Consider the following 26,109-nt stretch of genomic DNA (forward strand, 5'->3'; position numbering starts at 1 on the left):
GCACCCCCTGTGCCCAGGGCAGGTGTGTGCCCGCTGGGGGACACTGCCCTGGCTGCCCTTGTGCCCCAGCTCAGCCTGGCATGGGCTGACCCGGCGTCTCCCTGCTGCTGAATCGAGGGCAAAGCATGATCCAGGCTTGGGTCCTGGCAGGGTCTGGCTCCCCTCGGGGTGGCCGTGGGCTGTGCTCCCACCCTGGCAGAATTTGGGCTTCCAAGCCGGGATGTTCCGTGCCAGGATGCTCCGTGCTGGAATGCTCTGCATGGGGAGGATGCTCCGGCCCGGGATGTCCCGAGCAGGCGCGGCGGCCTTTAAGGGGAGGGACGGAATCCTGACCCGTCCCCGGCCCTTAAAGCCTCCGCAGAGCGACCGAGCCCGGCCGGGACCCGCCGGGGCCGCCATGGGCTCCCTGGGGCGCTGCCTGGCCCGGAGCCTCCCGCGGGGACAGCCCGGCCTGAGCCCCGCCGCGCCCCGCTGCTACGGCTCCGGTGAGACACGGCCCGTCCCTGTCCTGCCCCTGGGGACTCAGTCCCTAACCTCATCCTACCCCTGGGGACCCTGTGCCCACCCTTGTACTGCCCCTGGGGACCCTGTCCCTAACCTCATCCTACCCCTGGGGACCTGTCCCCACCCTCAGCCTGCCCCTGGGGACCTGTCCTCACCATCCTACCCCTGGGGACCCTGTCCCCACCCCTGCTCCAGTGTCCCCGGTCCCCATCCCTGGGGGCCTTCAGCCCCTTCCCTGCCCTGCTCCTGGGGACCTTGTCCTCATCCCCATCCTGTTCCCGGTTCCCTGCTTGTGCCGCCCCTCAGAGCTCCCGTTCCCACGCTGTCCCCTCGGTGCCCCGTCCCCTCGCAGTGTCCCCGGTCCCTCCAGGGTGGCGGCTCACGGGCTCCTGTCACCCCTTCGTGGGACAAGTGCCAGGCCCTGCTGTCCCCAGCCCCGTGTACCAGGGTGGGACAGAGCCCGGAGCTGGTCCCAAGGGGTTCAGTGTCCCCAGGGCGGTGCTGGGGGGACCTCGATGCGGGGGACAGGGACAGGGCAGTGCCCTGGCAGAGCCGAACCGTGCCCAGCAGTGCCCGGGGGAGCTCACGGGCTCGGTTTGTCCGGCTCCTGTCCCCGCCAGCACCGGGGCCACCCCCAGCCCGGGACGGGAGCCCGAAGAGATTGGGAATGAAATGTCCCCTCCCTTCCTCCTCTCTCCCTTCCCCTCCTTCCTGTCCCCTCTGTCCCTCCAGCGGACGGGATGCGCTGTCCCCTGGGGCTGCTGTCCCCTCCTGCGGCGCAGCCGCGGCAGGGCCAGCGGCGGTGTGGGACCGTGCTATCCCTCGGGTGACACCGGGACCGGACCGTGCTGTCCCTCGGGTGACACCGGGACCGGACCGTGCTGTCCCTCGGGTGACACCGGGACCGGACCCTGCCGACCCTCGGTCACCGATTTTCCCCTCCAGCAGCGGAGCGCTGTGACCGGGCGGGGGGAAGACCCGGGGCCAGGCAGGGGACAGTGCCCAGCACGGGGACACGGGGACAAGGCACAGACATGGCTGGCTTAAAGGCTGTTTTCTGGCCACGGACATGTCCCCAACACCCGTCAGGGCTTTGTGACGCGTCTCCTGGGACCCCAGCAGCCTGAGAGGCACAGCTTGGCCAGGGGACACGCCCCGGGATGGGGACAGTGATGGGGACAGGGATGGGGACGAGGATGGGGACAGCCATGGGGGCGAGCTCGGGGCCCTGCTGCCGCCGTGCCGGTGTCGGGTGTGTCCGGTGTCCCGCGGTGGTGACAGTGGCGGTGACGGTGACCCGCGCAGCCCCCGCGGCGCTGCAGGAGAGGACGCTGCTGCTGGCCAAGCCGGACGCGGTGCAGCGGCGCCTGCTCGGGGACATCATCCAGCGCTTCGAGCGCCGCGGCTTCAAGCTGGTGGCCATGAAGCTGCTCCAGGTAGCCGGGGACACCGCTCCGGGAGCGGGGGTGACGGGGACACCGCCCGGGTGTCACTGTCACCGCCGCTGCCGCAGGCGGACCGGAGGCTCGTGGAGCAGCACTACGAGCAGCTGCGGCCGAAGCCCTTCTACCCCGCGCTCGTCGCCTACATGACCTCGGGGCCGGTGGTGGCCATGGTGAGGGGACAGCCCGGGGGTCCTGGGGGGCGCGGGGAACTCAGCTGTCCCTGTCCCTGTCCCTGTGCCTGTCTCTGTCCCGCAGGTGTGGGAGGGCTACAACGTGGTGCGGTGCACGCGGGCCATGGTTGGGGACAGCAGTGCCGTGGGGACAATCCGCGGGGACCTCAGCGTGCACATCACCAGGTAGGGCCGCGGGGGCGGGACCCCGGGGCCGTGGCACTGTCCCCATCCCTGTCCCCTCGCAGGAACGTGGTCCACGCCAGCGACTCCACCGAGACGGCCCAGAGGGAGATCGGCTTCTGGTTCCGGCGGGACGAGCTGGTGGCCTGGGACAGCAGCGACAGGGACAACATCTACGGGCTCTAGGGCCCCAGCCGGGGCACCCCAAACCCCAATAAACCCCCGTGTCCCCAGCTCTGGCTCCGGTCTCCTCCCTCGGATGGCACCAGGAAGCTCTGGAGACATTGGGATGTCCCCAGAGGGCACTGGGGCTGTACTGGGAGGCACTGGGATGTCCCCAGAGGGCATTGGGAAGCTCTGGGATGTCCCTGCAGAGGCACTGAGAAGCTTTGGGAGGCACTGGGATGTCACTGGGAGACTGGGGTGGCACTGGGAAGCTCTGGGGATGTACTGAAGTAACACCAGAGGGCACTGGGGGTGTCCCAGGAAGGCTCTGGCAGGCACTGGGTGATCATGGGGGACACTGGGAGGTCCCCAGAGGGCACTGGGGTGGTACTGGGAAGCTCTGGGATGTCACTAGTACATGTGTGGGAGGTACTGGTTGGTACTGGAAGCTCTAGGAGGAACTGGGATGTCCCCAGAGGGCCCTGGGGCTGTACTGGGAAGCTCTGGGAGGCACTGGTACATCCATGGAAGGTACTGGTTGGTACTGGAAGCTTTGGGAGGCGCTGGGATGTCCCTGGGAGACTCTGAGAAGCTCGGGGTGTCCATGGACTGTTCCTGGGGGGCACTGGATCGGTACTGGGGAGCTCTGTGGGAAACTGGGATAGTGCTGGGAAGTTTTGGGATGGACTGGGATGGCTCTGGGAGCACTCAGGCTGTACTGGGAGGCTCTGTGAAGAACTGGGCTGTGCAAGTGACGGGAAGAGACCGGGTTGGGGTCTGAGCTGTAAAACTGGGGGCACCCTGCGACGCTGGGAGCCACTGGGAACCACTGGGACACCGCTAGGTGGCACTGGGACACAACTGGGTACCACTAGGACACCTCTGGGTGGCACTGGGACACCGCTGAGAGGCGCTGGGATGCCGCTGTGAAGCACTGAGACACCGCTGGGTGGCACCGGGGGCCACTGAGACACTTGGGAAAGCACTGGGACACCACTGGTACAATGGATATCACTGGGAGCACTGGGACAGCTCCAGGACAGCGCTGGGAGCACTGGGACAGCACTGGCACGGTGGATGTCACTGGGAGCACAGGGATCAGAGGGCTAGCTCTGGGATATGTCTGTGATATCTCTGGAAGCACTAAGATATCTCTGGGATCTCTCACTGGGATGTCTCTGGGATCTCTCACTGGGATCTCTCACTGGGATATCTCACTGGGATATCTCACTGGGATGTCTCTGGGTTATCTCTGTGATATCTCACCGGGATCTCACCGGGAGCCCTGGGACAGCCCCGGTCTCCCCGCGCTGCAGTTCCCGCCATGGCCGCTCGGTGTCGCTGTGTCCCGGAGCGCTCCCCGTTGCCAGGCGACGGCGGCGGCGCCCGCGCAGGCGCAGTGAGCAGCAGCACCCCCGCCATGGCCGAGGCCGCCATGGCCGCGCTGGTGCCCCCGGACGAGGACGGGGACGAGTGTCTGCCGCAGTACCGGCACCTGCTCAGCCCCGACCTGCTCCAGTGAGTGCCGGCGCCCCGGGGGCCGCGGGGCCGCCTCCCCGGGGCCCGGCTCTCACCGTGCCTCTGTCCCACAGGGGCCAGGTGGCCTTCATCACCGGCGGCGGCTCCGGCATCGGCTTCCGCATCGCCGAGATCTTCATGAGGTGCGGGAGCCCCTGCCCTGGCACCGGCCCCTCCTTCTCTCCTTCTTTCCCCTTCTTCTCTTCCCCACTTTTCCCTTCTTTCCCCTCACTTTCCTTCTTTTCTCTTTTCTCTTTCTCTTTTCTCTTCTCTTTTCTCTTCTCTCTCCCCCGTCCCATCCCTTTGCCCGGGATGTGCAGCCGAGGCCGGCAGAGCCCTCAGGGAGGCTCCGGGCACCGGGCCCTGCCTCTCCCCGTCCCGCGGGCCTGGAGCAGCAGCGATTCCTTCGGGGAGCCCCCGAGCTGATCCCGGGGTGCCGCTGGGGAGCCCGGCCCGTCTCACCTGCCCCTTCCCCGCAGGCACGGCTGCCGCACCGTCATTGCCAGCAGGAACCTGCAGCGGGTGGCCGAGGTGAGTGCGGGCTCACCTGCGAGCCCCCAACATCCTTCTGCTCTCTGCCTGTGGAGCCGGAGCCCTGGGAATAGTGCAGTAGGAGGAATGGCTTCCCAGTGCTTCCCAGTGCTTCCCATTGCCTCCCAGTGCTTCCCATTGCTTCCCAGCCTGCAAGCCCCGGACACTCCAGCAGTGTGGGTGTGGGTTTGGGGCTGCACCCACCCCGTCTCCAGCACAGCTCTTTTAACCTGGAACCTGCTTTGTGAGGACTACTCCATGATCATGATGTCTTTTTGTAGGGGAGAGAGGCAGAAATGAGCTGTGGGGGAGGTTTTGTCAGCAGGGCAGAGCCCAGGGTTGGACTGAAAGCTCAGTGTGGAGTAGGAGCAGATGCCGGGGGCTGTGTGGTTTGTGGGTTGCACAGGTGTCCTGTGTTTTGGGGCAGAGGGGACAGTGCAGGTGTGATTGGCTGTCATTTCCCACCCCCTTATGCTCATGTGCCAGAAGAAGCTGGCTCAGCAGGTTTTTAGTCCTCAGGGGCCAGAGTCTTCTGAGGCCACAGAATCTGCAGTCCAGGACTCCAGCTGCTTGTGCAACTGTGTGTTGTTGGGGTTCAGGACCTCTCACAGAGCCCAAAACAGAAGTTGGAGCAGCTCTGGGTGTTGTGTGGAGTTGCTGCTGAGCTTGTGTTTCCCCTGTGCTTAATTTGCTGGGGAAAATCTTACTCTTAATGAGCCATAGGGGTGGCACGTGACAAACCCTGAGCTGCAGAGCTGCTCTGTTTCACAGCCTGACACCTGGCTGCTCTGTCCTTGCCCTTTTGCTCACTGACTCTTTGGATTTAAAGGGCAATTATGCCTGGGCTCATGCCAAAAAAAGCCTTGCTGGGGTCCAACCTTTGTCCTTGCCCTGCAGAGATGTTGCCTGGGCTGTGCTGATCCATGGCAGCCCACGCAGGTACCTGGGCTCAGCCTGCCCAGCGTGCTGGGTTGTTGCAGGAGCTTTCCCTGGCTGCCCCAGGGCTAGCAGGCTGCAGCCAGGCTCTCTCAGGTGGTTTTTTTGTCATTTCAGGCCTCGAAGAAGCTGGTGGCAGCCACAGGGCAGCAGTGCCTGCCCCTGTGCATGGACGTGCGGCAGCCACAGACCATCGCGGCCGCGGTGGATGAGGCACTGCAGGAGTTCCAGAGGATTGACATCCTCATCAATGGTGAGGCTGCACAGGACACTGCTTTGGCAGCAGTTTGGGCTCTCTGATGCCATGATGGAGTGTGCTCCCCCAAAACTCAGCCCTGCCTAAGGGGTTGGTTCTTGGAGTCCATCAGCAGAGTGCTGGTGCAGCCCCAGAGGATGGGAAAGATCTGGAGCTCTTAGAGTGGGTCCAGAGGCCATGGAGATGCTCTGGAGCCCCTCTGCACTATCCCTCCTACTGCACTATTGCCAGGGCTCCCAGCTGTCTGGGCTCACTGCTGGGCAGGGTGTTTTCCTGGGGGCTCAGAGGAAGCAGAGATCTGTGTGTGCTGCCTGGCCATCCCTGTTTGTCTGGGTGTGGATCATCCCTGCTCCCCTCGTGCTGGCTGTGCTGCTGGGCACCCAGAGCCCCAGTTTATCCCTCAGCAGGGCTGTCTTCATGCATGCAGACATTGTCCCTCACCCTCCCTGTCCCAGAAGGGCCCTGACACCTGTCCCAGCCCTGACTGTCTGTCCCTGTGGTTCAGGTGCTGCAGGGAATTTCCTGTGCCCAGCCAGTGCCCTGTCCTTCAACGCCTTCAAGACTGTGATCGACATCGACACCCTGGGCACCTTCAACACCTCCAAGGTGCTCTTTGAGAAATATTTCCGGGTAAGTGGCACAGGGGGCTCTGAGGAGAGGCTCTGCTAGGCAGGGGTAGTGTCAAACCCCACTGTGCTCCTGGGGAAATCAGGGAAGTGCAAGGACCCGGAGCCTCCCTGTACAGATCCACTCTGTTCCCTTCCAGGGATCCCAGCCCTGAACTGGGGCTCCTCCTGTCCCTTGCCCTGGGGCTTTGTGCTGTTGCAGCACCTTTCTATGCTCTGCCACCTCGAGGAGCTGATCTCCTGCTCTCTTTCCAGCTCTTCCACTTTCCCTTGGCCTTTCCTTCTACCCTGCATGTCCCACCTCTCCTGCTGGCTGCCCCACCCCTGAGATTTATCAGAGCTGCCCCAGTGATGGCTTGGCAGTGCCTGTGGGTGACTGTCCCTCCAAGCCCAGCTCTCCTGTCCCTCAGAGCCCTCTGTGAGTCTTTGTGCTGCTCCCTGCCTCACTCCACATCTCCTTTCCTTCCCCAGGACCACGGCGGGGTCATCGTTAACATCACGGCCACCCTGAGCTACCGAGGGCAGGCCCTGCAGGTGCACGCTGGGGCTGCCAAGGCTGCCATAGGTACCTGCACACACCCTGCTGGGGCTCTGAGCCACAAAAGAAGCCAGTCCTTCCTAAATACTGGCATGGAAGATGCTGTGATGGTGCTCACAGGGGTCTGAGGATGAGGGAAGAGACGAGGATCTGACTCCATGTTTCAGAAGGCTGATTTATTATTTTATGATATATATTATATTAAAACTATACTAAAAGAATAGAAGAAAGGATTTCCTCAGAAGGCTGGCTAAGAATAGAATAGAGAAGGAATGATAACAAAGGCTTGTGGCTCGGACAGAGAGCCCGAGCCAGCTGAGCTGTGATTGGCCATTAATTACAAACATCCAACATGGCCCAATCACAGATGCACCTGTTGCATTCCACAGCAGCAGATAATCAATGTTTACATTTTGTTCCTGAGGCCTCTCAGCTTCTCAGAAGGAAAAATCCTAAGGGAAGGATTTTCCATAAAAGATGTCTGCGACAAGAAACCTTGGGGAGGGGCAGTGGGGGTGAATAGGTGTGGGTGCTGCATGCCTGGGTTTGGGATGAGGCTCTTCTCCCCTCCAGGGCTCTTTGCTCTCAGCCAGACTGTTCTGTGGCATTTTTCCCCCCCTCCCAAGAAGTTTCTGGCGTGGCTTGGCTCTGTTTCTCAGTGCTGTTGCAATCCCTCCCCAGATGCCATGACCCGTCACCTTGCCGTGGAGTGGGGGCCCAACAACATCCGTGTGAACAGCCTGGCCCCCGGCCCCATCACGGGCACCGAGGGCTTCCGACGCCTGGGTGAGGCACCTGGGCTCCCAGCCCTGCCCTGGCACTGCCCTGCTGGGAGGGGACTGGGGGTGGGACTGGGAGGGACCCACAGTGCCACACAGCTCATGGGGATTGCTGCTGGGCTGTGCCTTGGCTGGCACAGCTCTGTGGGAACAGCCCTTCCCACATCCCTAGTACCTCCCAGGGCACTGCTTTGGCAGCAGTTTGGGCTCCCTGATGCCATGATGGAATGTGCTCCCCCAAAACTCTGCCCTGCCTGAGGGGTTGGCTCTTGTAGTCCATCAGCAGAGTGCTGGTGCAGCCCCAGAGGGTGGGAAAGACCTGGAACTCTTAGAGTAGGTCCAGAGGCCATGGAGATGCTCCAAGGGTTAGAGGTGCTCTGCTCTGGGGCCATGGAGACCTCAGAATCTCTTCCAGAGCCTAAAGGGGCTCCAGGAGAGCTGCAGAGGGACTGGGGACAAGGGATGGAGGGACAGGACACAGGGAATGGCTCCCACTGCCAGAGGGCAGGGATGGATGGGATATTGGGAATGAGGAATTGTTCCCTGTGAGGGTGGGCAGGCCCTGGCACAGGGTGCCCAGAGCAGCTGTGGCTGCCCCTGGATCCCTGGCAGTGCCCAAGGCCAGGCTGGGCAGGGCTGGGAGCAGCCTGGGACAGTGGGAGGTGTCCCTGCCATGGCAGGGGAGGAGGAGAAGGAGAGATCCCTCCCAGCCCAACCATTCCTTGGTTCTAAAGCTTTCTGAGGTCCTTGAGCTCTCTGGGTCAGTACAAAATCCCTGCTGGGCTTGGTGATTTATTTAAACCTTCCTCATTTAAATCTTCCCGGGTTTTTATCCCAGGGCTGTGCCAGGATCTCACCCCAGTTCCCTGGAGCACTCAGCCATCCCCACGGGCAGTGCTGCAGTGCCTGGCCAGCCATGGCGGTGGACAATCCTCCCATGGTCCAAACTGACTTTTTCCTGCTCCTTTTAGGTGGGAAATTTGCAGAGAAGTCCAACCAGTTTTCGGCGATCCCGCTGCAGCGCGCGGGGAACAAGACGGAGATCGCGCACAGCGCGCTGTACCTGGCCAGCCCCCTCTCGTCCTACGTCACCGGCACCACCCTGGTCGTGGACGGGGGCAGCTGGCTCACCTCCCCCAACAGCTTCTCTGCCTTGCTGGGTATTGCCTCCTCCTCTGCTAAACTCTAGGTGACTGCATTTCCCCCTCGTGGGATTGGAGCAGGGCTCCTCAGGGAATCCCTGCTGTTCCCTGGGGCACGGGGGCTGTGAGGAGAGGCTGAGGGAGCTGGGAAGGGGCTCAGCCTGGAGAAAAGGAGGCTCAGGGGGGACCTTGTGGCTCTGCACAGCTCCTGACAGGAGGGGACAGCTGAGTGGTTTGGACTCTGATCCCAGGGAACAGGGACAGGACAAGGGGAAACAGCCTCAAGCTGTCCCAGGGGAGGTGTAGGTTGGGTGTTAAGAGAAAATTTCTTCATGGAAGGGGTGGACAGGTGATGTAATGGTCTCCTTGAGCCAGGTCTTATAAGCTCTTGGAGATCTATACCTCAGGTGGCATAAAATCAGCAGGATGGCTTCTGTGGTAGTGTCAGAAACAAAAAAGTTTTAAGAAAAGGCAAAATAACAAAACTCTTTACAGAGAAAAACCCAGCCAGGTGCAAGAGGTTCTTGCTCCTGGTAACACACCTCACAAAAGCCATTAGTTCCTTTGTTGTCTCATTTTTCTAGTAAATTGCTCAGGGGGTACTTTTTGGCTTCTATCCAATTGGCTATCCTTCAGTTTGAGGTGAAGTCCCCAAGTCTGTGAGGTGTCCTTTTACCTGATCCAGGAGAGAAACTTTTGGCCTTTTTTCCTTTCTAAGGACACAAAGGATAATTTTGTCACTTGGTCAACAGGGGGCACATTCCTACAGTCAGGCACTGGCACAGCTGCCCAGGGCGGTGGGGGAGTCCCCATCCCTGCAGGGATTTAAAAACCGTGTGGATGTGGCACTTGGGGACATGTTTTAGTGGTGGCCTTGGCAGTGCTGGGGGAACAGTTGGATTTAATGGTCTTAGAGGGCTTTTCCAACTTAAATGATGATTCTTAACCACGATTCTCCTGGGGCACGGCTGCTGGAGCAGTGGGTACAGTGTCCTCATGGCCAGTTCTAGGGATGACTTGGGATGAGCAGAACCTGCTGGATTTTCCCTTTGAGCCTGGCTTGTGATGTGGTGTCTTGTGGACACTTGTCCAGACACCTCTGAGATTCCCCTAGAGAAACCTGATGCCCATTTTCTGTGCCCCAGCAGCAGGATTGAGCACAAAGAGTCCCCAGAGCCTCTTCCTTCCATGGATTCCTGCAGCCTGGCAGGGAAGGGGTGTCCTGCCTTCCTCCTGGGAGCCTCCCTGAGCTGGCAGGCCCCAGCAGGGCTCTGTCCCCACCTCCACCCTCTCTTGCAGATGTCTGGGCTGCAGGAGCAAACCAACCCCACTGATGGACAGCCTGGGACTGACTGACAGAGAGACAGATGTGACCTGGGACACCGTGTGGGGACATCTCCCAGAGCCAGTGCCGACAGCCACAGCCTCTGGTGACACTGCCAGTCCTGTGTCTGCCTGGGGGACACAGCTCTGGGGTGCTGGGTGGGGACCAAGCCCACCCTGTGCCATTGCTGCCCTCTGAGCTGCTGTGGCTGTGACACAGCGACAGCTTGGAGGGCTCAGATGGTCACTGGCCCTTTGTGGTTCCCTCCAAGCTGCTCCTGTGGCCTTTGCCAAGCCCCAGGCAGTGCCACCCGTGGGTACCCATCCTCTTCCTCCCCTATCTTAGCCTGAGCACTGCACAGGAGCCCCAGCAGCAGCAGCAGCAGCAGCTCCTTTTTGGGAGGGGGATCGCTCAGCCTGCCTGGGGTCGGGGTCACCCAGTGTGGGGGGCTCAGTTCTGCCTTGGCAACTCCTGGGAGGGGAAACCCTGGCAGGGGGAGGTGGCTGTGTCCCCTGAGGGGTCCTGGCTGGGACGGTGGTCCTGGGATGCAGCTGGGAGCAGAGGCGGTGTGAGGGTAGATGCCCCAGGCCCAGCTGTGCACTATGTGTCCAGTGGTCTGTCCACAGCCATCTGTCTGTCACACTGTGTCCTGCCAGGCACTCAGGCTGAGACCAAGCAAAGGGCTAGAGCTGGAATGCAATCCTTTCCTCCTGCTGGGCTGCAGGATGGCACTGCTGGAGCCAGCCCTGTCCCTGGTGCCCTGGGGGTGCACACTGCTCGTGTGCACCCTTCTGCTGCTGCTGCTGGTAGTTTTTAGACTCACCCTGGATTCACTGAAGCTTGTTCTCCCACTTAATTGTATTTCCTATTTGATTGTAGACTTGCCAGGTTTTACTCCTGCCTCCAGGCCACAAATAAAGAACTTGCCCCCTGGAGCAGTGATGCCTCTCTGTGCTGCACGAGCACCGGTGCCTTGCCCAGCTCACTGCTCCAAACTGGGCACTAAGGGAGGGGAAGAGCCACTGCTCCCACTGCCAGGGCCTTGTGTGGCTCCGGTCCTGGGCTCTGTGGTGCCCAAGGCTCCAGGCCAGGGGCTTGGGGACCTGCCAGCTGCTCAGCCCCTGCTCTGGGAAGGTGGTTCCAGCAGCAGAGGTGCTGAGGGCTTTGGTGAGAGGCTCAGCCCTTCAGGGGGATGGGGATGCAGTGCTTGGGCTGGGATCTGGCATCTGGGTGCATCCTTTGCCTGGGCTCTGGGGATTTGGCTGCAGTATTGCTCTTGCTGGATCCCAGGATGTGTTTTCTCCTGGAGAAGGTGCTTGTGTGGTGTGTGCTGGCCCTCCTGCCCAGCTGCAGCCTCATCTCTGACCTGCAGCCCTGCTCTGGGAGGCTCCATGGATTTCACTGTTCCACCATCACCAGGTGACTTGGGCACTGTCAGGGCTGTCCTGGCTCCGTGGCCACCCCAGGAGGAGGGAGCTGAGTTTGGCCACGTGTCCCCAGCACCAGGGCAAGGACAGAGCTCTGGGCCCAGCCTGGAGCTGCAGGAGCCCATGCAGGGCTGCAGAGCTGCCTCAAAGCATTGGGCTGTCACCTCCATCCCTGTTCTGGGACCTCACTCCCTGCCAGCCCCATGCAGGGCTGTCACCTCCTGCCCTGCAGGCACCTCCAGCCCCATCCATGCAGGAACCCACAGCCTGAGCTGTCTGGGAACTGGGAATCGTGTTGCCCAGGGGATTTTGCAGGGGATGCCTGAGGCTTCCCCCCGTGGGACAGAGCCAGGAGCCCCCTCCTGCCCTGCTCACCTTTAGGAATGGCTGTGCTGAGGAAGAGGATTTGGAGTGGGGGCTCCCATCCTTCCAGCACTGGGCTGAAGGACAGGGGTGACATCCTCCCTGGGGATGCTGCTGAGCTCTGGCTCTCGGGGCTAAGTGTGCTCAGGGACACATGGTGGCCCAACCAGGCTGCTCCTGAGATGTCACACACAGCCATGGCCTGGGCAGGGTCACTGGGGCCAGGGATGCTCTTGCTCATCAAGTTTGCTGCTAATTATACCCAGGGGCTGTAATTCCACCTGCTGGGGCAGCTCAGGGCTGTGTTAGCAGGGCCATCCCGGTGCTCCAGCAGAAACTGCAGCTGCCCGGAGCCTGCAGGCTGTGAGCCCTAAGCACGGGCATTAATTAATGAATTAACCCATTGAGGGTCCCAGGGGTGTCCTGGTGCTCGGTTCCCCCCTGGAGCAGCTCAGGCATCCCGGGGCACACAGTGCTGCCCCACTGGCGTTGGGGGTCCTGGAGCACGGCTCATCTCCCCGGGGGGATTTGGGGCTCACACCTGGAGCAGCTGGGCAGTCCTGTTGCACAGATCCCCTCACAGGGGTTTGAGGTCCCAGAGCATGGTTTGGTTTAGGGTCCCAGAGCACAGTTTGGGATCCTGGAGGGCTGTTTGGGGTCCTGGAGCACAGTTTGGGTTTGGGGTCCCAGGGCAACGGTTTGGGGTCTTGGAGCGCAGTTTGGGTTTTGGGTCCCGTAGCACGGTTTGTATTTGGGGTTGGGGTTCCAGAGCGTGGTTTGGTTTAGGGTCCTGGAGCACAGTTTGGGGTTGGGGTTCTGGAGCGTGGTTTGGGGTCCCAGAGCGCAGTTTGGGTTTTGGGCCCCGGAGCACGGTTTGGGGTCCCGGAGCACGGTTTGAGTTTGAGGTTTGGGGTCCCAGAGCATGGTTTGGGGTTCGGGGTCCCAGAGTGCGGTTTGGGTTTGTCTTTGGGGTCCCGGAGCACGGTTTGAGTTTGAGGTTTGGGGGCCCGGGCACGGTTTCCCAGCCGGGCAATTTGGGGTCCCCATTCACGGTGCCCCCCCCCGGTCCCACGTGCTCGCGCTCCCCTGGCCCCGCCCCTCTCCGCCGGCCCCGCCCCCGTCGCGCGCGAGCCGGGCAGGGGGCGTGGTCTCGGCACGGGCTCGCGCCGCGGAGGGGCGGGGCCAACCGGACGGGCAGGCGAGTGACGTCACCGCCCCGGCTACTGCGGCGGCGGCCGGGCTGGAGCTGCCGCTTGTCCGCGGGCGGCCCCGGAGCGGCGGCGAGGGCGGGCGGGCCGCGGGGCTGTTCCTCGGTGCCGCCGCCGCCTCCCCTAATCGCCGGTCCCGGGCAGGACCCGCGGCCCCGGCTCTCGGAGCCGCCGCTCCCCGAGCAGGGCGGGACCGGCGGGGCCGCCCCCGGTGTCGGCGGGCGGGGCCGGCGTTCCTCGCACAAAGCCGTGAGTGCCGCGGAGACCGCACCGGTACCGGCACCGCCCCGATGTGAGCGGGGCATGGCCGCGGGGCATGGCCCGGGGCGGGCGGCGGCGGGCGCGGAGCGCCGGCGGTGAAGATGGAGCCGCGTCCGCCTGGGACCGAGCCCCCGCTGCCCCGGGGGCCGGGACCGGGGCCCGAGCCAGAGCTGGAACCAGAACCGGAGTTGGAACCAGGACCGGAGCTGGACCTGGAACCGGAGCTGGAACCAGAACCGGTTCCAGTGCTGGACCTAGAACCCCAGCTGGACCTGGAACCGGAGCCGGACCTGGACTTGCAACGGGAACCGGAGCCAGAGCTGGACCTGTACTCGGAGCCGGAGCTGGAACCAGAACCGGACCCGGAGCTGGAACGGGAGGCAGATCTGAGCCCGGAGCCCGAGCTGGACCTGGAGCCGGAGCTGGAACAGGAGGCAGAGCTGGGCCCGGAGCTGGATCTGGACCTCTGGGCCCTTGATGCCGCCGCTGCCGGCGCGGGGCCGGCGCCCTGGTGCCCGGGGCAGGCCGGGGACAGCCCGGGCCCGGAGGGCTCCGCCGAGCCCCCGCCCGAGGAGGAGCCGCGCCTCCGGCCGGTCTTCGACGCCCTGGACCGCGACGGCGATGGCTTCGTGCGTGTGGAGGAGTTCGTGCAGTTCGCCACGGCCTACGGCGCCGAGCAGGTGAGCACCGGGCACCTGTCCACCGTGGGCACCGGGGGGCGGCACCGCTTGGCGCCCGGTGGCCCCGCCGCCCCAGGGTGAGGGTGATGGTGATGGTGGCTTCTGTCCGGGCTGCGGCCCTTGCAGAGCTCAGTGTCCCCAAGGACAGCGCTGGCATCGCCCGGGTGAAGGGCACGCCGGCCCGAGCGGCCCCCGCTGCGCCCGGGAGGAGCCGGAGCCGCCGGCAGCCCGCGGCTCTTTGTTCTCCATCGCTGCCGCCCCGGGGCTCGCCTGGGCACGGGCACATCCCGGGGCTATCCCGGGGCTGCTCCGTGCCGCCCTTGCTGACCGCGCTCACCCCACAACGGGAGCAGCCCTGCCCTGGCAGCGCCTTGGAGCGAGGGATCCTTCAGGGCCTCTCCAGCCCAGGCCGTTCCCTGGCTCCCTGCTCGCTTGTCGAGCTCTGACAGCCTCAATGTGCATTTTCCCTTTTCTGCTGCCCTGTGCCCTGGCCAGCCGCTGTTCCCCTGCCGCAGATGACAGCGATGTAATCTGAAGCTGCCTGGGCTGACCCAAAATGGAGCAAGCTCCGGCAGCGCTCACCGGGGCACGGAGATGGATCTGTTGGTGTTTCGTGCATTGGCCTGGGCTGGCATCGCTACCAGGAAAAGAAGATTTTGGTTTTTTTAAGGAACGCAGGTATTGCTGTGAAGTTTCCCTGTGCCTGCCCAGGTCCGCTCTCGTTCTCCATCCCTGGCTGCTGCGCGGGTATTTAAGTGCCATGACAAAGCAAATCATGTGTGAAGGAGGCTTTCGGTGGAGGAGGGCTTTTTATCCCTGTCCTCCTGCTAGAAACACCTCTCAAAGATAAAACAAAGGCGTTTATTTCAGAAAAACAGCCCTTCAGGGTGGAGGCAGGGAACTTCTTTGTGTTGCTGAGGGGGCACTCTGTGTGCAGGGGGTCTCAAGGTGTGAGCTCAGGTACCTCTACCTGTGCCAGCAGAGAGGTTTTATTCCTAAATCCTCTCTTCTGCCCTGTCCTGTGTGGGCCAGGCTCCCTGTGCCACCGTGCCAGGCTCCCTGTGCCATCACCATGTCCCACTGCTGTCCCCAGCAGAGGAGGCAGCAGCAGACAGTCCGTGGAGGCTCCTGCACACGGTGCCACCTCCCCGGGGACTGTGTCCCTTCGTGTGTGTCCCTTGGCAGGAGCCGCCCGAGGACGTGGGAAATGGGGACAGGAGGTGGCAGGGACGTGGCAGGTGGCTCTGGGGGTGCAGCTCAGCCCAGCAGTGCCCGGTGCCAGCGTGGGGATGGGGCCAGAGCTCCAGAGGGGTCTCACTGAGCCTGGAAAACACCTCAGGGCATGGCTTAGGAGGGGCTGTGGGCTGCTAAGGTCACCCCAAAGCTCAGGGGGTGTCCCCAGAGGATTTGTGCCATTGGATGGTGTCCGTCCACATGGATCTGGGTGGGAAGGGGCTCTCTGCAGCTCCCTGTTCCCTCCTGCTGAGCACAGCCTGTGCTGCCCTAAATGATGCTTTGCAAAGCCATTTCTCTTCAGCAGGAGGCTGGCACGGGCAGCTCCTGGCACAGCTGGGCCTGGGCACCTTGGGGACGTTGGTGTGGCAGTGCCTGGGCACTGCAGGGGACTGGCACAGGAGGAAAGGGGGTGCCTGTGTGTGCAGGAGGTCACACTTGGTGTGAGTCTGCAGCTTGGAAAGGAGCAGGGCACGCTGAGGGAGGAGGAGAAGGGGTTGGTCATTGTGTCTGTAAGCTCCCAGCAGATCAAATTTGTCCCTCTGTGATTACCCAGGCAGCCATCACACCCTGACCCCTCTCTCACAGCACCCCAGGCATGGTTGTGGCACAACCTTTATTTACACCTTCAGGGTTCCTTTTAGTCCCACAAGAACCACTGAGTCCAGCTCCTGGCCCTGCACAGACCCCCAACAATCCCACCCTGGGCATCCCTGTCCAAGCTCTCCTGGAGCTCTGGCAGCCCCGGGGCTGTGCCCATTCCCTGGGCAGCCTGGGCAGTGCCAGCACCCTCTGGGGATGAACCTTTCCTGAGATCCACCCTGAGCCCCCTGATGTGTGGAGTAATGAAGGGAGGAGCTCTGAAGGAGTTCCTTGACCTATTTTTTGTGAAGCAGCTGAACTTGGGCCCAAAGTGGGGCTTGTGGAAAATGGAGGTCCAGCTCAGGTGGGAGTTAAAGGGCAGGAACATCCCCAGTGGGTAAAACAGTGGTCAGGGGATTAAATGGGACCCTGAAGGTGTAAATAAAGGTTGTGCCACAACCATGACTTGAGAGGGGTCGGGGTGTGGTGGCTGCCTGGCTAATCACAGAGGGCAGCTCATGAGGAACAAATTCCAGCCCCTTGCTGGAGGTGCCTCCTTCCCTTTCTCCTGCCCTCCTGCCTGCTGCCCACAGGGCTAAACTGGAGCAGGACCAGCAGCTGATCCCCGAGGCTGGGGAGGGCTGCAGGAGAGGCTCTGTGTGTGTGTGCCCTCATGGATGAGGAGCTGGAGAGCAGCAAGTGTTGTCTTTAGCGCTCAGTCGAACACCAGAGGCATTCACGGGCTGCTGAGTGAGCACTGTCAGCTCGTTTGGCTGCAACAATTATTAGCTAAATGTCAAAGGGAAGGCACCAGCTGGCGTTTATTCCATAAGCACCGTGGGATTGAGGGTTTCTGCTCGGGTGAATTGGGTGGCTTTCTCTCCATGGGTATCAAAAATGGGATTGGGATGGGGTTTTGCTTAAGCAGCTTGTGGTGTTGGAGGGCTCTGTGGCAGTGCTGCTGGCATGGGGAAGAGATCAGGGCAGAGATAAAGGCAGTTTGTTTTGATCTGCAGAGATAACAGCTGATAGGGATTGAGATCTTGGCAGTACCTTCATCTCCCAAGGGTGATGGGAGGGTGGTGTGGGGGTGACACCTGAGCCAGGGGAAGGGACAGCCTTGGGCTGGTCCCCCCACAGCCTCTCCCATGAGGGTGTGTGTCCAACACAGATTTGCTCCCATGGACTTCTGATATGCTCCATGGATTTACAAACAAGAAAGGTCTTGAGGACAACTTAACTTTCCTTGAGAACCACTTGATTTTTCATCCAAACCCCCTGGACTGCTCCCAAACCACCTGGGAGGCAGCTGCCAGGGGTGCTGTGTTGTTATTGTCTCCTTCCTCCCCCTTTTCCCTGCGTTTCTCTGAGATCTGCTGCTCCCTGGAGCCACTGGCTGGGACAGAAGGATGGAGGAAGGTTGGCTTAAACAGCGAGCAGGGAGCTGGGGACACACTTGATGTCACTTTTGTGTCACCTTGTAAAGCAGGAGGGGTTGTGTCCTGCAATTCTGGGGGTTGCACAGAACCTAAAGCCATTGTGCCACCACTTTTGGTTTAAGTTTTTATTCCAAAATTAAATTTTCCTGTAGCCCTGCATTGTGTTTGGCTGGCTGGGGTGACAGAGCCCAAGGCTCTTCTGCCTGGATTCATTTCCAGCAGGCTCAGAGGAGAATGGATTGTTTGTGAGGCTGAGGACAAGCGTCCTGCTGGCACCTTGGGTTGTTTTTCCTTTTCTGTTTTGATCTAACAGACAATTGGAGAAGGAAAAGCCTCTTGCACCACATGATCTCACTGCCTTGGCTCAATTAAGAGAAATCCCAGAGTTTGTCTCACTCACTTCCAGAGGCTCCTGTTCCAAGGGATCTTCAGCCTTTTTTTTTCCCCGTGGATGATCATTTTGAGCTTCATTCCAGTGTGATTTATTCTGCTTTCTTTAACATTTCCATCCCTCAACACCTGTCCTGCCACCACATCAGCTCATCCTCAGCTGAGCTCTCCATATTCAGCTATTAACTTTCCCTCTGGGGATGGTTCCTGAGGGCTTTTATCAGGTTTTTTTTTTGTACTTTTCTCAGCCTTTTGGAATGGGGTGCCCAGTCTGAGCTGAGAGCTGCAGAACAAATCCCATTTTGGGGCTGGCAGGGATCACTCCAGCCAGCAGCTGCGAAGAATCCTGCGCTTGGTTTTTATTTTTTGAATAAAACAATCTGAAAAGCTGGCAGTTATTTCCTGTAATGAGGTCTGGACAGTGTCAAACTGCATTGCAAACCCTTTTAGAGGTTCCCCCTGTGGTGATGCCACTGCTGTTCCTGCTCCCCTCTGATGGATCCCTTGGGAATTGGGTGCTGCATCCAGGGTTTCCTCCTTCCATCTCCCTGCCCTTGCTGGCCTGGCAGCTGATTTGGGATCTCCTCCCTCATCCCCTTGGTTTTCTCCCACTTCCCTGTGAAATATAATGATCTGTCACGAGGAAACCCCTTTTTTGTTTTTTATTTTTCCATTTTCTCGTGGTTCCTACCCAGTTTGAGCAGAGGAAATGCTGCTTTTATGAAGAGATTTCTAAAATTACCTCTCATGCTTTCACAGGCCAGTGAGGCTTTAATTGCCTCCAACTGTGCTGCTGCTGCTGCTGCACCTTGCAGAGGCTTTAATTGCTGTTTAACTCCATGGAATACCCTGGCCTGGAAGGAGCAGCATTCCAGCTCCTGGGATTTGGTTCCTGCTGTGGGATGGCACTGGGGGATGCTCTGGCTGTGCAGGAGGTGCCTGTGGACACCCCTGTGTGCTTTGGAACAGCAACAAATCTGCAATATTTTGCTTGCTTTGACCAAGGGCCCAGTTTTTTCCCCTCCCCAAAGAAAATCATGGCAGGGAATTTGTGGGTTTGGGGAGATTGGGTGGGAGCCTTTTCCTCTCCTCCTCCCTCCTCTCCTCCCTCTTCAAAGGGCTTTTACCACCATCAATAAATAACAGGTCTGTGTGCTCCAGGAGCTGCAAGACAGGAGTTTTTCTTTCTCCCTCAGAGAGGAAAAGGCTTCCAAGCCAACATATTTTGTGTAATTTTGGGCGAGGTGGTGGCTGCTTTGCAAATTCCATTTTCAGCTCGCTTGATTCACTTATAAATATCCCCAAAGCCTCCAAGGAGGAGATGATTCCTGTGCTGCTCCTGGTTTTTTTAGCTGCTCCTGCCTGGGTTTGGCTTTAAGCTGCTGGGAGTGGTGGGGAGGGCTGGGTGCAGATCAGAGCTGGGCAGAGCTCTGGTGCTGTGTTTGTGGCTGGGATCAGATGGAGGGATGGAGCTGTGAATGCTCAAAGGCTGGGTTTGTCTCTGTGGGCTGGCAGGAGGGTGCTGCTGGTAATTTTATCCCAGCTCCCAGTTTATTAAATCAACCTTTTCATTCTGCCTGGCTCCTGCAGGTTGAGAGTGCAGTGAATGTGGATTTTTGGGAGAGGGACTGGAGACAAGGGATGGAGGGACAGGACACAGGGAATGGCTCCCACTGCCAGAGGGCAGGGATGGATGGGATATTGGGAATTGGGAATTGTTCCCTGGCAGGGTGGGCAGGCCCTGGATCCCTGGCAGTGCCCAAGGAGAGATTGGAGCAGCCTGGGACAGTGGGAGGTCCCTGCCATGGCATGGATGTGGAACTGGATGGGATTTAGGGTCTCTTCCAACCCCAGCCATGCTGTGATTTGTTTTGATCAAGGTTGGTTGTGTTCATTCCTGCAAGTAAAGAAGCCCTGGTTACCCAGGGGAAGGAGAAGGATCAGCCCCAGCTGTGCAGAGCTGCCCGTGCTGTGCCTGAGGGAGCAGCCTGGGGCTCCCAGGGTGGGCATTGCCCCAGCAGCAGCCAAGGAACCATCTGGGGTTTTCAGGGATGGGCTGCAAAGACCTTAAGCCCTGCCCAGCTCATCCCACCCCACTCCCTGCCATGTCCAGGAACACCTTCCACCATGCCAGGCTGCTCCAAACCCCATCAAACCTGGCACTGCCAGGGATGCAGGGGCAGCCCCAGCTGCTCTGGGCACCCTGTGCCAGGGCCTGCCCACCCTGCCAGGGCAGAATCTCCCTGCAATATCCAATGTAAATCTCTCTGTTCAAACCCATTCCCCCTTGTCCTGTCACTGTCTGCCTGTGTGAAATTCCTTCTCCCTCTTCTTTATAACCTCTGTAAATACTGAGAGAGGAGAGGAGGATTCACAAGAAGGTTCCTCCCAGGAGCAGAGTATTTCCTGAGGCTGTGATTGATTAAAATTGGATTGGGGTCACCATAATTAACTGGGATATGATAGTGCACCACAAGACAGGGCTCATTTGGAGCTGCTCTTGCCCACAGAGCCCTCTCCCAAAGCATTCCCAGGCTGCTGATAGCATTATGTAACTCAGCCCAGACAATAATTGATAATCATTACCATTGCCCACAGAATTCCTCTGCACTTTATTCCTGTTTGACTTTCGTTTGCTGCTCATTGTCAGAGGAATGATCTGCTTGGAACCCAGGGGCCTTTTTTTTTTTTTTCTTCCCTAATTCCTGGCTTTGGAATTTTACAAAACAAATTAATTCCCTTTAACCTCTGCTGCTGGGCCACCCTCAGCATCCCCTCTGCCATGGCACCAATGTTTTTCCTAGGAGTGGAGCCTGAACAGCAATGAACCAACATTGTTCCAGCTCTGGGAGTCTGCTGGCAGTGAGGCATGGCTTGCTTCTCCCTGTTCCTCATGCCTGGCTCCATCTTTCCATCATTCCTGTGTGGGTTCCTGGCCCTGTGAGCCCTGGGGGAGCAGTGGGAGCCCTTCCCTCTGTGTGGTTCTGTGAGTTCAGGCACCTGTGGAGAATGGAGGTACAAAGCTGCCAGACTGGTTCTGCTGGGCTGGCACTCAGGGAGGCTCTGGGGAGCTCTGGGATCCATCTCTGCTCCATCACTGCCAGGGCCACCCCTGAAAGGCGTCCCCAGTGCCACAGCCACATCTTTGTGACCTCTTCAGGGATGGGGACCCCTCATTGCTCTGGGCACCCTGTGCCAGGGCCTGCCCACCCTCACAGGGAACAATTCCCAATTCCCAATATCCCATCCATCCCTGCCCTCTGGCAGTGGGAGCCATTCCCTGTGTCCTGTCCCTCCATCCCTTGTCCCCAGTCCCTCTGCAGCTCTCCTGGAGCCCCTTCAGGCCCTGGCAGGGGCTCTGAGGTGTCCCTGGAGCTTCTCCTCTCCAGGTGAGCACCCCCAGCTCTGCCAGCCTGGCTCCAGAGCAGAGGGGCTCCAGCCCTGGAGCAGCTCCATGGGCTCCTCTGGAATGACTGCAGCTCCATGTCCTTATGCTGGAGGCCTTGGATGTGCTGGTGTCACATCAGAGACAGCTCCAGGCTGAAAGAGAGCTCTGTATCCACAGGGGTGTCCCAGATCACATCAGTGGTACCTGGCAGGAACCTTGTTCTGGGATCCCAAAATTCCAAGGCCAAGGAGCAGCCCTGAAGGTGCCATGGAGCCATGGCAGTGCCAGCCTGGGCTCCCTGCACGGCTCACAGCTCCAGGAATGGTCTCCTCTCCCAAATTTTGGGTTCTGATGAGGCTCCCATTCCCTGCAGAGCTTTTGCTGGAGCTGGTGTGGGGCAGAGTAAATTATTAATGGTGCTGTGGGTTGTGGGAGAGGGAGGAGGAGGGGACATGGCCAAGGAGAGCCATGGGGACAATTCCTGCCAAAGTGCCACTGGTGCTGAGCTGGATGCTTGGTGCTGGCTCCATGGGGAGAGCAGCTGGAGAGCCCAAATCCCTGAGAGTGGTGGTGGATCCTGCCCTGGCACACAGCTCTGCTGCTGCTGGGGCTGGGCTGGGCTTTTCCTCCAGGGAACTGAGGATGGGACAGCCTGTCCTGGTTTGGAAAGGCTAAGGAAGGCAGGAGCCTCCCCTGAAATGGAAAATGGTTTGCCCTCTCCCTCTGAATTATTGTAATTTTGAAATTAAGGGGCTCTCAGCAAAGATATGGGAATAGGAATACCAGCTCTTTATTAGAGAAGAAAATAAAAATAAAATAAAGATGCAATGATACAAAACAACACTGCCAGAGTCAGAATAGGAGCTGACACTCTCTTGGTCAGGGTGCTGGTAGCAGTCTCATTCCATGGCCCTCCTGCAGTGCCAGCTGTGGCTCTGCTGCAGCAGGGATCCTGCACAAGGGGGGAGTTTTCCTCTGCAGCTCCAGGGCTGCTGCAGATGGGCCTGGGCTCCCTCTGGCCATGCAGGGCAGCAGAAAGCTGCTCCTCTGGCAATGCAGGGGGCAAAGGCTGCTGTGCTGCGCCAGGCTCAGATTGGATCCAGGTAGGAATGCTTGGCTCCTCCCCTGGGCACAGCATCTCCCCATGGGATGCTGGAATTGGATCAGCCCTGCAGGGACACTCAGTGGCCGTGGACAGCAGAGATCTCCTGCAGGGAGGGTTGGCTGTGGGAGAGATAAAGAAAAAACTGCCCCAGGAACAGCAGAGAACTGCCCCAGCTCTGACAGATTAAACAGAACACACAGCCCCAGCCACATCTTCCATCCTGAGACAGCCCCAGTGGGTCAGGGATGAGGCTCCTCATGGCTGTGGCCTTGGCCCAGGCGCTTTATTCCTGATTTTGGTCAGGATTTTTCCCTCTCTAGGGAGAAAACTGCTCTTAAAGCAGGGAATTATGGAGGCTGCTGGGAGACTTCTCCCATCCAGCTCCTTGGAGTGCCACAGCAAATTCCCACATTCTGTGATTCTGTTGAAGCTGAAGCACTGAGGGACAGTGGTGTTTGCTGGGAATTTGTGTGCTGGGCACACAAACATGAATTCCTGAGTTCCTTTTTTTGTCCTGGTGTGTCCCAGCTCCGTGTGGCATGGGCTGGTGACAGCTCTGGGGGTGTCCTGTCAGGGAATGGCTCCCACTGCCAGAGGGCAGGGCTGGATGGGATATTGGGAATTAGGAATTGTTCCCTGTGAGGGTGGGCAGGCCCTGGCACAGGGTGCCCAGAGCAGCTGTGGCTGCCCCTGGATCCCTGGCAGTGCCCAAGGGGGGTTACAGCTTTGTTTCCAGGCTGTTCCCTGTTTGGCAGCGTGGTGAGCAGCCTCAGACCACCCCAATTTATTTATTTTAATATTATTTTTAATAACACATTGTAGTTTTCCATAAGAAAGGTCTCCTGTTCCCCCTGTGCAGTGTCCTGTGGTGAAATGCCAGGGCTGTTGTGTTGTGTTTGAGTCACTGCTGCTGCTGGAAGGGCTCCTCAGCCTGTTCTGCTTCCTCCTGTCCCCTGAGGAGGAGGAGGAGAGGCAGAGGGAGAGGAGCTGCGTCATCTGGCAGGGCCTGGCTGTGGAAAATGCATCTGCCAGAGTGCAGGGGAGGCTGGGCTCCAGCAGCATGGGAGCAAGGAGCCCAGAGCTCTTAGAGAGAAGCAAAGGGTGAGGCTGCTGTGGGCACAGGGCTGCTCTGCCATCCCACATCCCACATCCCACATCCCATATCCCACATCCCACATCCCACATCCCACATCCCATATCCCATATCCCATATCCCATATCCCATATCCACATCCCATATCCACATCCCATATCCCATATCCCATATCCACATCCCATATCCACATCCCATATCCCATATCCCATATCCCATATCCCATATCCACATCCCATATCCCATATCCCATATCCCATATCCCATATCCCATATCCCATATCCACAAAGGGTGAGGCTGCTGTGGGCACAGGGCTGCTCTGCCATCCCACATCCCATATCCCATATCCCATATCCCATATCCCATATCCCATATCCCATATCCCATATCCCATATCCCATATCCACATCCCATATCCCATATCCCATATCCCATATCCACAAAGGGTGAGGCTGCTGTGGGCACAGGGGCTGCTCTGCCATCCCACATCCCAAACAAACACAGCACAAAATCCCCAGCAAACACAGAAACCAGGGGCTCTGCTTGGAGAAGGTTTTTCTGCACTGATGGGGGAATGGGGGGATGACACCCAGCCCCAGCCTGGGTGTGGAGGCTGGTGGGGATGTCCTGTGTCCTGTCAGTGTCCCTTGGCTGGGCAGGGATGAGGAGGCAGCTGTTGGCTCCCTTTTGCCTGGCCACATTCCCTGTTTTTTCCAAGGGAGTGGCTGCTCTTCACCCTGCTCACCGTGGGTGTGTGTGTGAGGAGTTTACAGCTGGGGGATAAACCAAAATTTGGATATCCTTGTGGAATTATTTTTCTGTGTTTGCTACATGGATGCAGCAAGGAGCTATTACTCTCTGGCTGCTTGGAGCTCTGGGACTGCTGTCCTGGCAGGGAGGGTGCACAGTGTCACAGACATCTTTTATGAAAAATCCTTTCCTTAAGAGTTTTTCCTCCTGAGGAGCTGAGAGGCCTCAGGAACAAAATGTCAACAATGATTATCTGCTGCTGTGGAATGCAACAGGTGCATCTGTGATTGGTCTCATGTGGTTGTCTCTGATTAATGGCCAATCACAGTCAGCTGCCTCAGACAGAGAGCCGAGCCACAAACCTTTGTTATCATTCTTTCTGATTCTGTTCTTAATTAGCTGGCCTTCTGGTGAAACCTTGTCTTTTATTCTTTTAGTATATGTTGCATAGTCATACACTTCATACATGATGCATAAATTCCATTCAAACACAGGATTCTGTCTGGTCAGTGTCAACTTCTTCCTTTTAATCCTGACAGCGCCTTCCAGGCAGGAAGAAGTTCATTTCTTCTGATAATGGAGCAATAAATTATTTTTCTCTGAAAGATTCAGGTGTCCTGTGGCTGCTCTCTCACTGCCAGTCCTTTCTTTCAAACAAAGCATCTTACATAGCATTGTTTCTATTTTAACAATTTTTATAACCTAAATGTATATTTACCACAGTACTTAAGAGAATTACTCCAGCATTACTTTCTAACACAACACGTATAATATTCATTTGAATATTTGCAAAAAGCCAATCATAAAATACATGCATTTTTTCAGAGTATAGTTTTAATGTAATATATATCATAATATATAAATCAGCCTTCTGAAACATGGAGTCAGATCCTCATCTCTTCCCTCATCCTCAGACCCCTGTGAACACTCTCACAGCACAGAGCAGAGCAGAGTTTGTGGAGCCTTCCCTGAAGGGTCCATGGGGAATTTTGGGAGCTTTGGTTTTGAACAGGAGCGTGCTGGGCGTGCAATGGGAGCATTCTGGAGACCCTGGTTTGGAGCAGGAGGGTTCTTGGTGTGCAGCAGGGAATTCTCTTGTGCTCTGAGCTGCTCCTCCAGGCTGTGTGAGTGTCCCTCCCATGGTGGCACAGAGGTGGCTCTTGCCTGCCAGCCTGGCACACCCCTGCAGAGCCATGGGGCAGATCCAGGCTGTTCCTGTGCTTTGGGAGGTGCCATGGGCTGTTTCTTGCTGTGCTGATGCCTTCATGCCCAGAGCTTCCAGTCCCTCAGGTGCTGGGCTTCCCAAACTATGCATGGCATCTCAGCCTCTTCTGCCTTGCTCCAGGAATCTACCTCTGAGCCTCTGATCCCTTCTGGGCTCCTTTTCCCTCTCTGGCAGTGTGCTGTGTGTCCTTCACACAAACAGCCCTTTCTGGAGCTGCCTGAGGAGGTGCCAAAGGGAGGGGAATAACCTGAAGCAGCTCTGAAAAAGAAATGAGTCTTTATGCTTTGCTGGGCTCTGGTTCAGGCTTGTTTGTGGCACAATAAGCTCAGTTTTGCCAGGGTGGCAGGCACAGCAGGGCTGGGCCAGGCAGGTTCCTTCTCTCCTGCTCAGCTGCTGCTGTTTGCAGCTCCAGATCACTGCCCCAGAGGTTCCCTGTGTCCCCCAGAATCCCAACATTTACAGCTGTGAGGAGCAGCTCCCTGCCCTGCACAGCTGGAGAGAGCCCAGGGGAGCCCAAGGATGGAGCCCCTCTGCTCTGGCAGAGCTGGGGGTGCTCACCTGGAGAGGAGAAGCTCCAGGGACACCTCAGAGCCCCTGCCAGGGCCTGAAGGGGCTCCAGGAGAGCTGCAGAGGGACTGGGGACAAGGGATGGAGGGACAGGACACAGGGAATGGCTCCCACTGCCAGAGGGCAGGGATGGATGGGATATTGGGAATGAGGAATTGTTCCCTGTGAGGGTGGGCAGGCCCTGGCACAGGGTGCCCAGAGCAGCTGTGGCTGCCCCTGGATCCCTGGCAGTGCCCAAGGCCAGGCTGGGCAGGGCTGGGAGCAGCCTGGGACAGTGGGA

General features: G+C 58.9%; 3 protein-coding genes across 5 annotated transcripts in view; all 3 read left to right on the top strand.

Moving 5' to 3' along the window:
• Positions 1–397: 397 nt before the first annotated feature.
• On the top strand, positions 398–2,531 carry LOC132080964 (nucleoside diphosphate kinase, mitochondrial-like). Its single transcript, XM_059484392.1, has 5 exons — positions 398–485; positions 1,810–1,940; positions 2,018–2,119; positions 2,205–2,305; positions 2,368–2,531. Exons 1-5 carry the CDS (start codon positions 398–400, stop codon positions 2,486–2,488), a joined length of 543 nt encoding a protein of 180 aa, XP_059340375.1. The 3' UTR covers positions 2,489–2,531.
• Positions 2,532–3,878: 1,347 nt separating this feature from the next.
• DECR2 (2,4-dienoyl-CoA reductase 2) lies at positions 3,879–11,052 on the top strand. 2 transcript variants are annotated; one of them, XM_059484295.1, is made up of 9 exons: positions 3,879–3,985; positions 4,060–4,128; positions 4,465–4,516; positions 5,570–5,705; positions 6,214–6,338; positions 6,806–6,899; positions 7,554–7,658; positions 8,623–8,811; positions 10,093–11,052. In XM_059484295.1, exons 1-9 carry the CDS (start codon positions 3,888–3,890, stop codon positions 10,125–10,127), a joined length of 903 nt encoding a protein of 300 aa, XP_059340278.1. In that variant the 5' UTR covers positions 3,879–3,887; the 3' UTR covers positions 10,128–11,052. The 2 variants fall into 2 exon arrangements, with proteins under 2 accessions (XP_059340278.1, XP_059340279.1); XM_059484296.1 differs by having other exon boundaries at positions 3,883–3,985; positions 8,623–8,840.
• A 2,315-nt stretch (positions 11,053–13,367) lies between these two features.
• Positions 13,368–26,109, top strand: part of RAB11FIP3 (RAB11 family interacting protein 3) — an 80,902-nt gene continuing 68,160 nt past the window's right edge. For both annotated transcript variants that reach the window (XM_059484445.1, XM_059484446.1), the window contains exon 1: positions 13,368–14,056. In XM_059484445.1, the coding sequence (XP_059340428.1) occupies positions 13,478–14,056 (579 nt within the window). In that variant the 5' untranslated portion in view covers positions 13,368–13,477. The remainder of the gene's footprint in view (positions 14,057–26,109) is intronic.

This window comes from Ammospiza nelsoni, chromosome 17 (genome assembly GCF_027579445.1).
Source record: "Ammospiza nelsoni isolate bAmmNel1 chromosome 17, bAmmNel1.pri, whole genome shotgun sequence".
NCBI lineage: Eukaryota > Metazoa > Chordata > Aves > Passeriformes > Passerellidae > Ammospiza > Ammospiza nelsoni.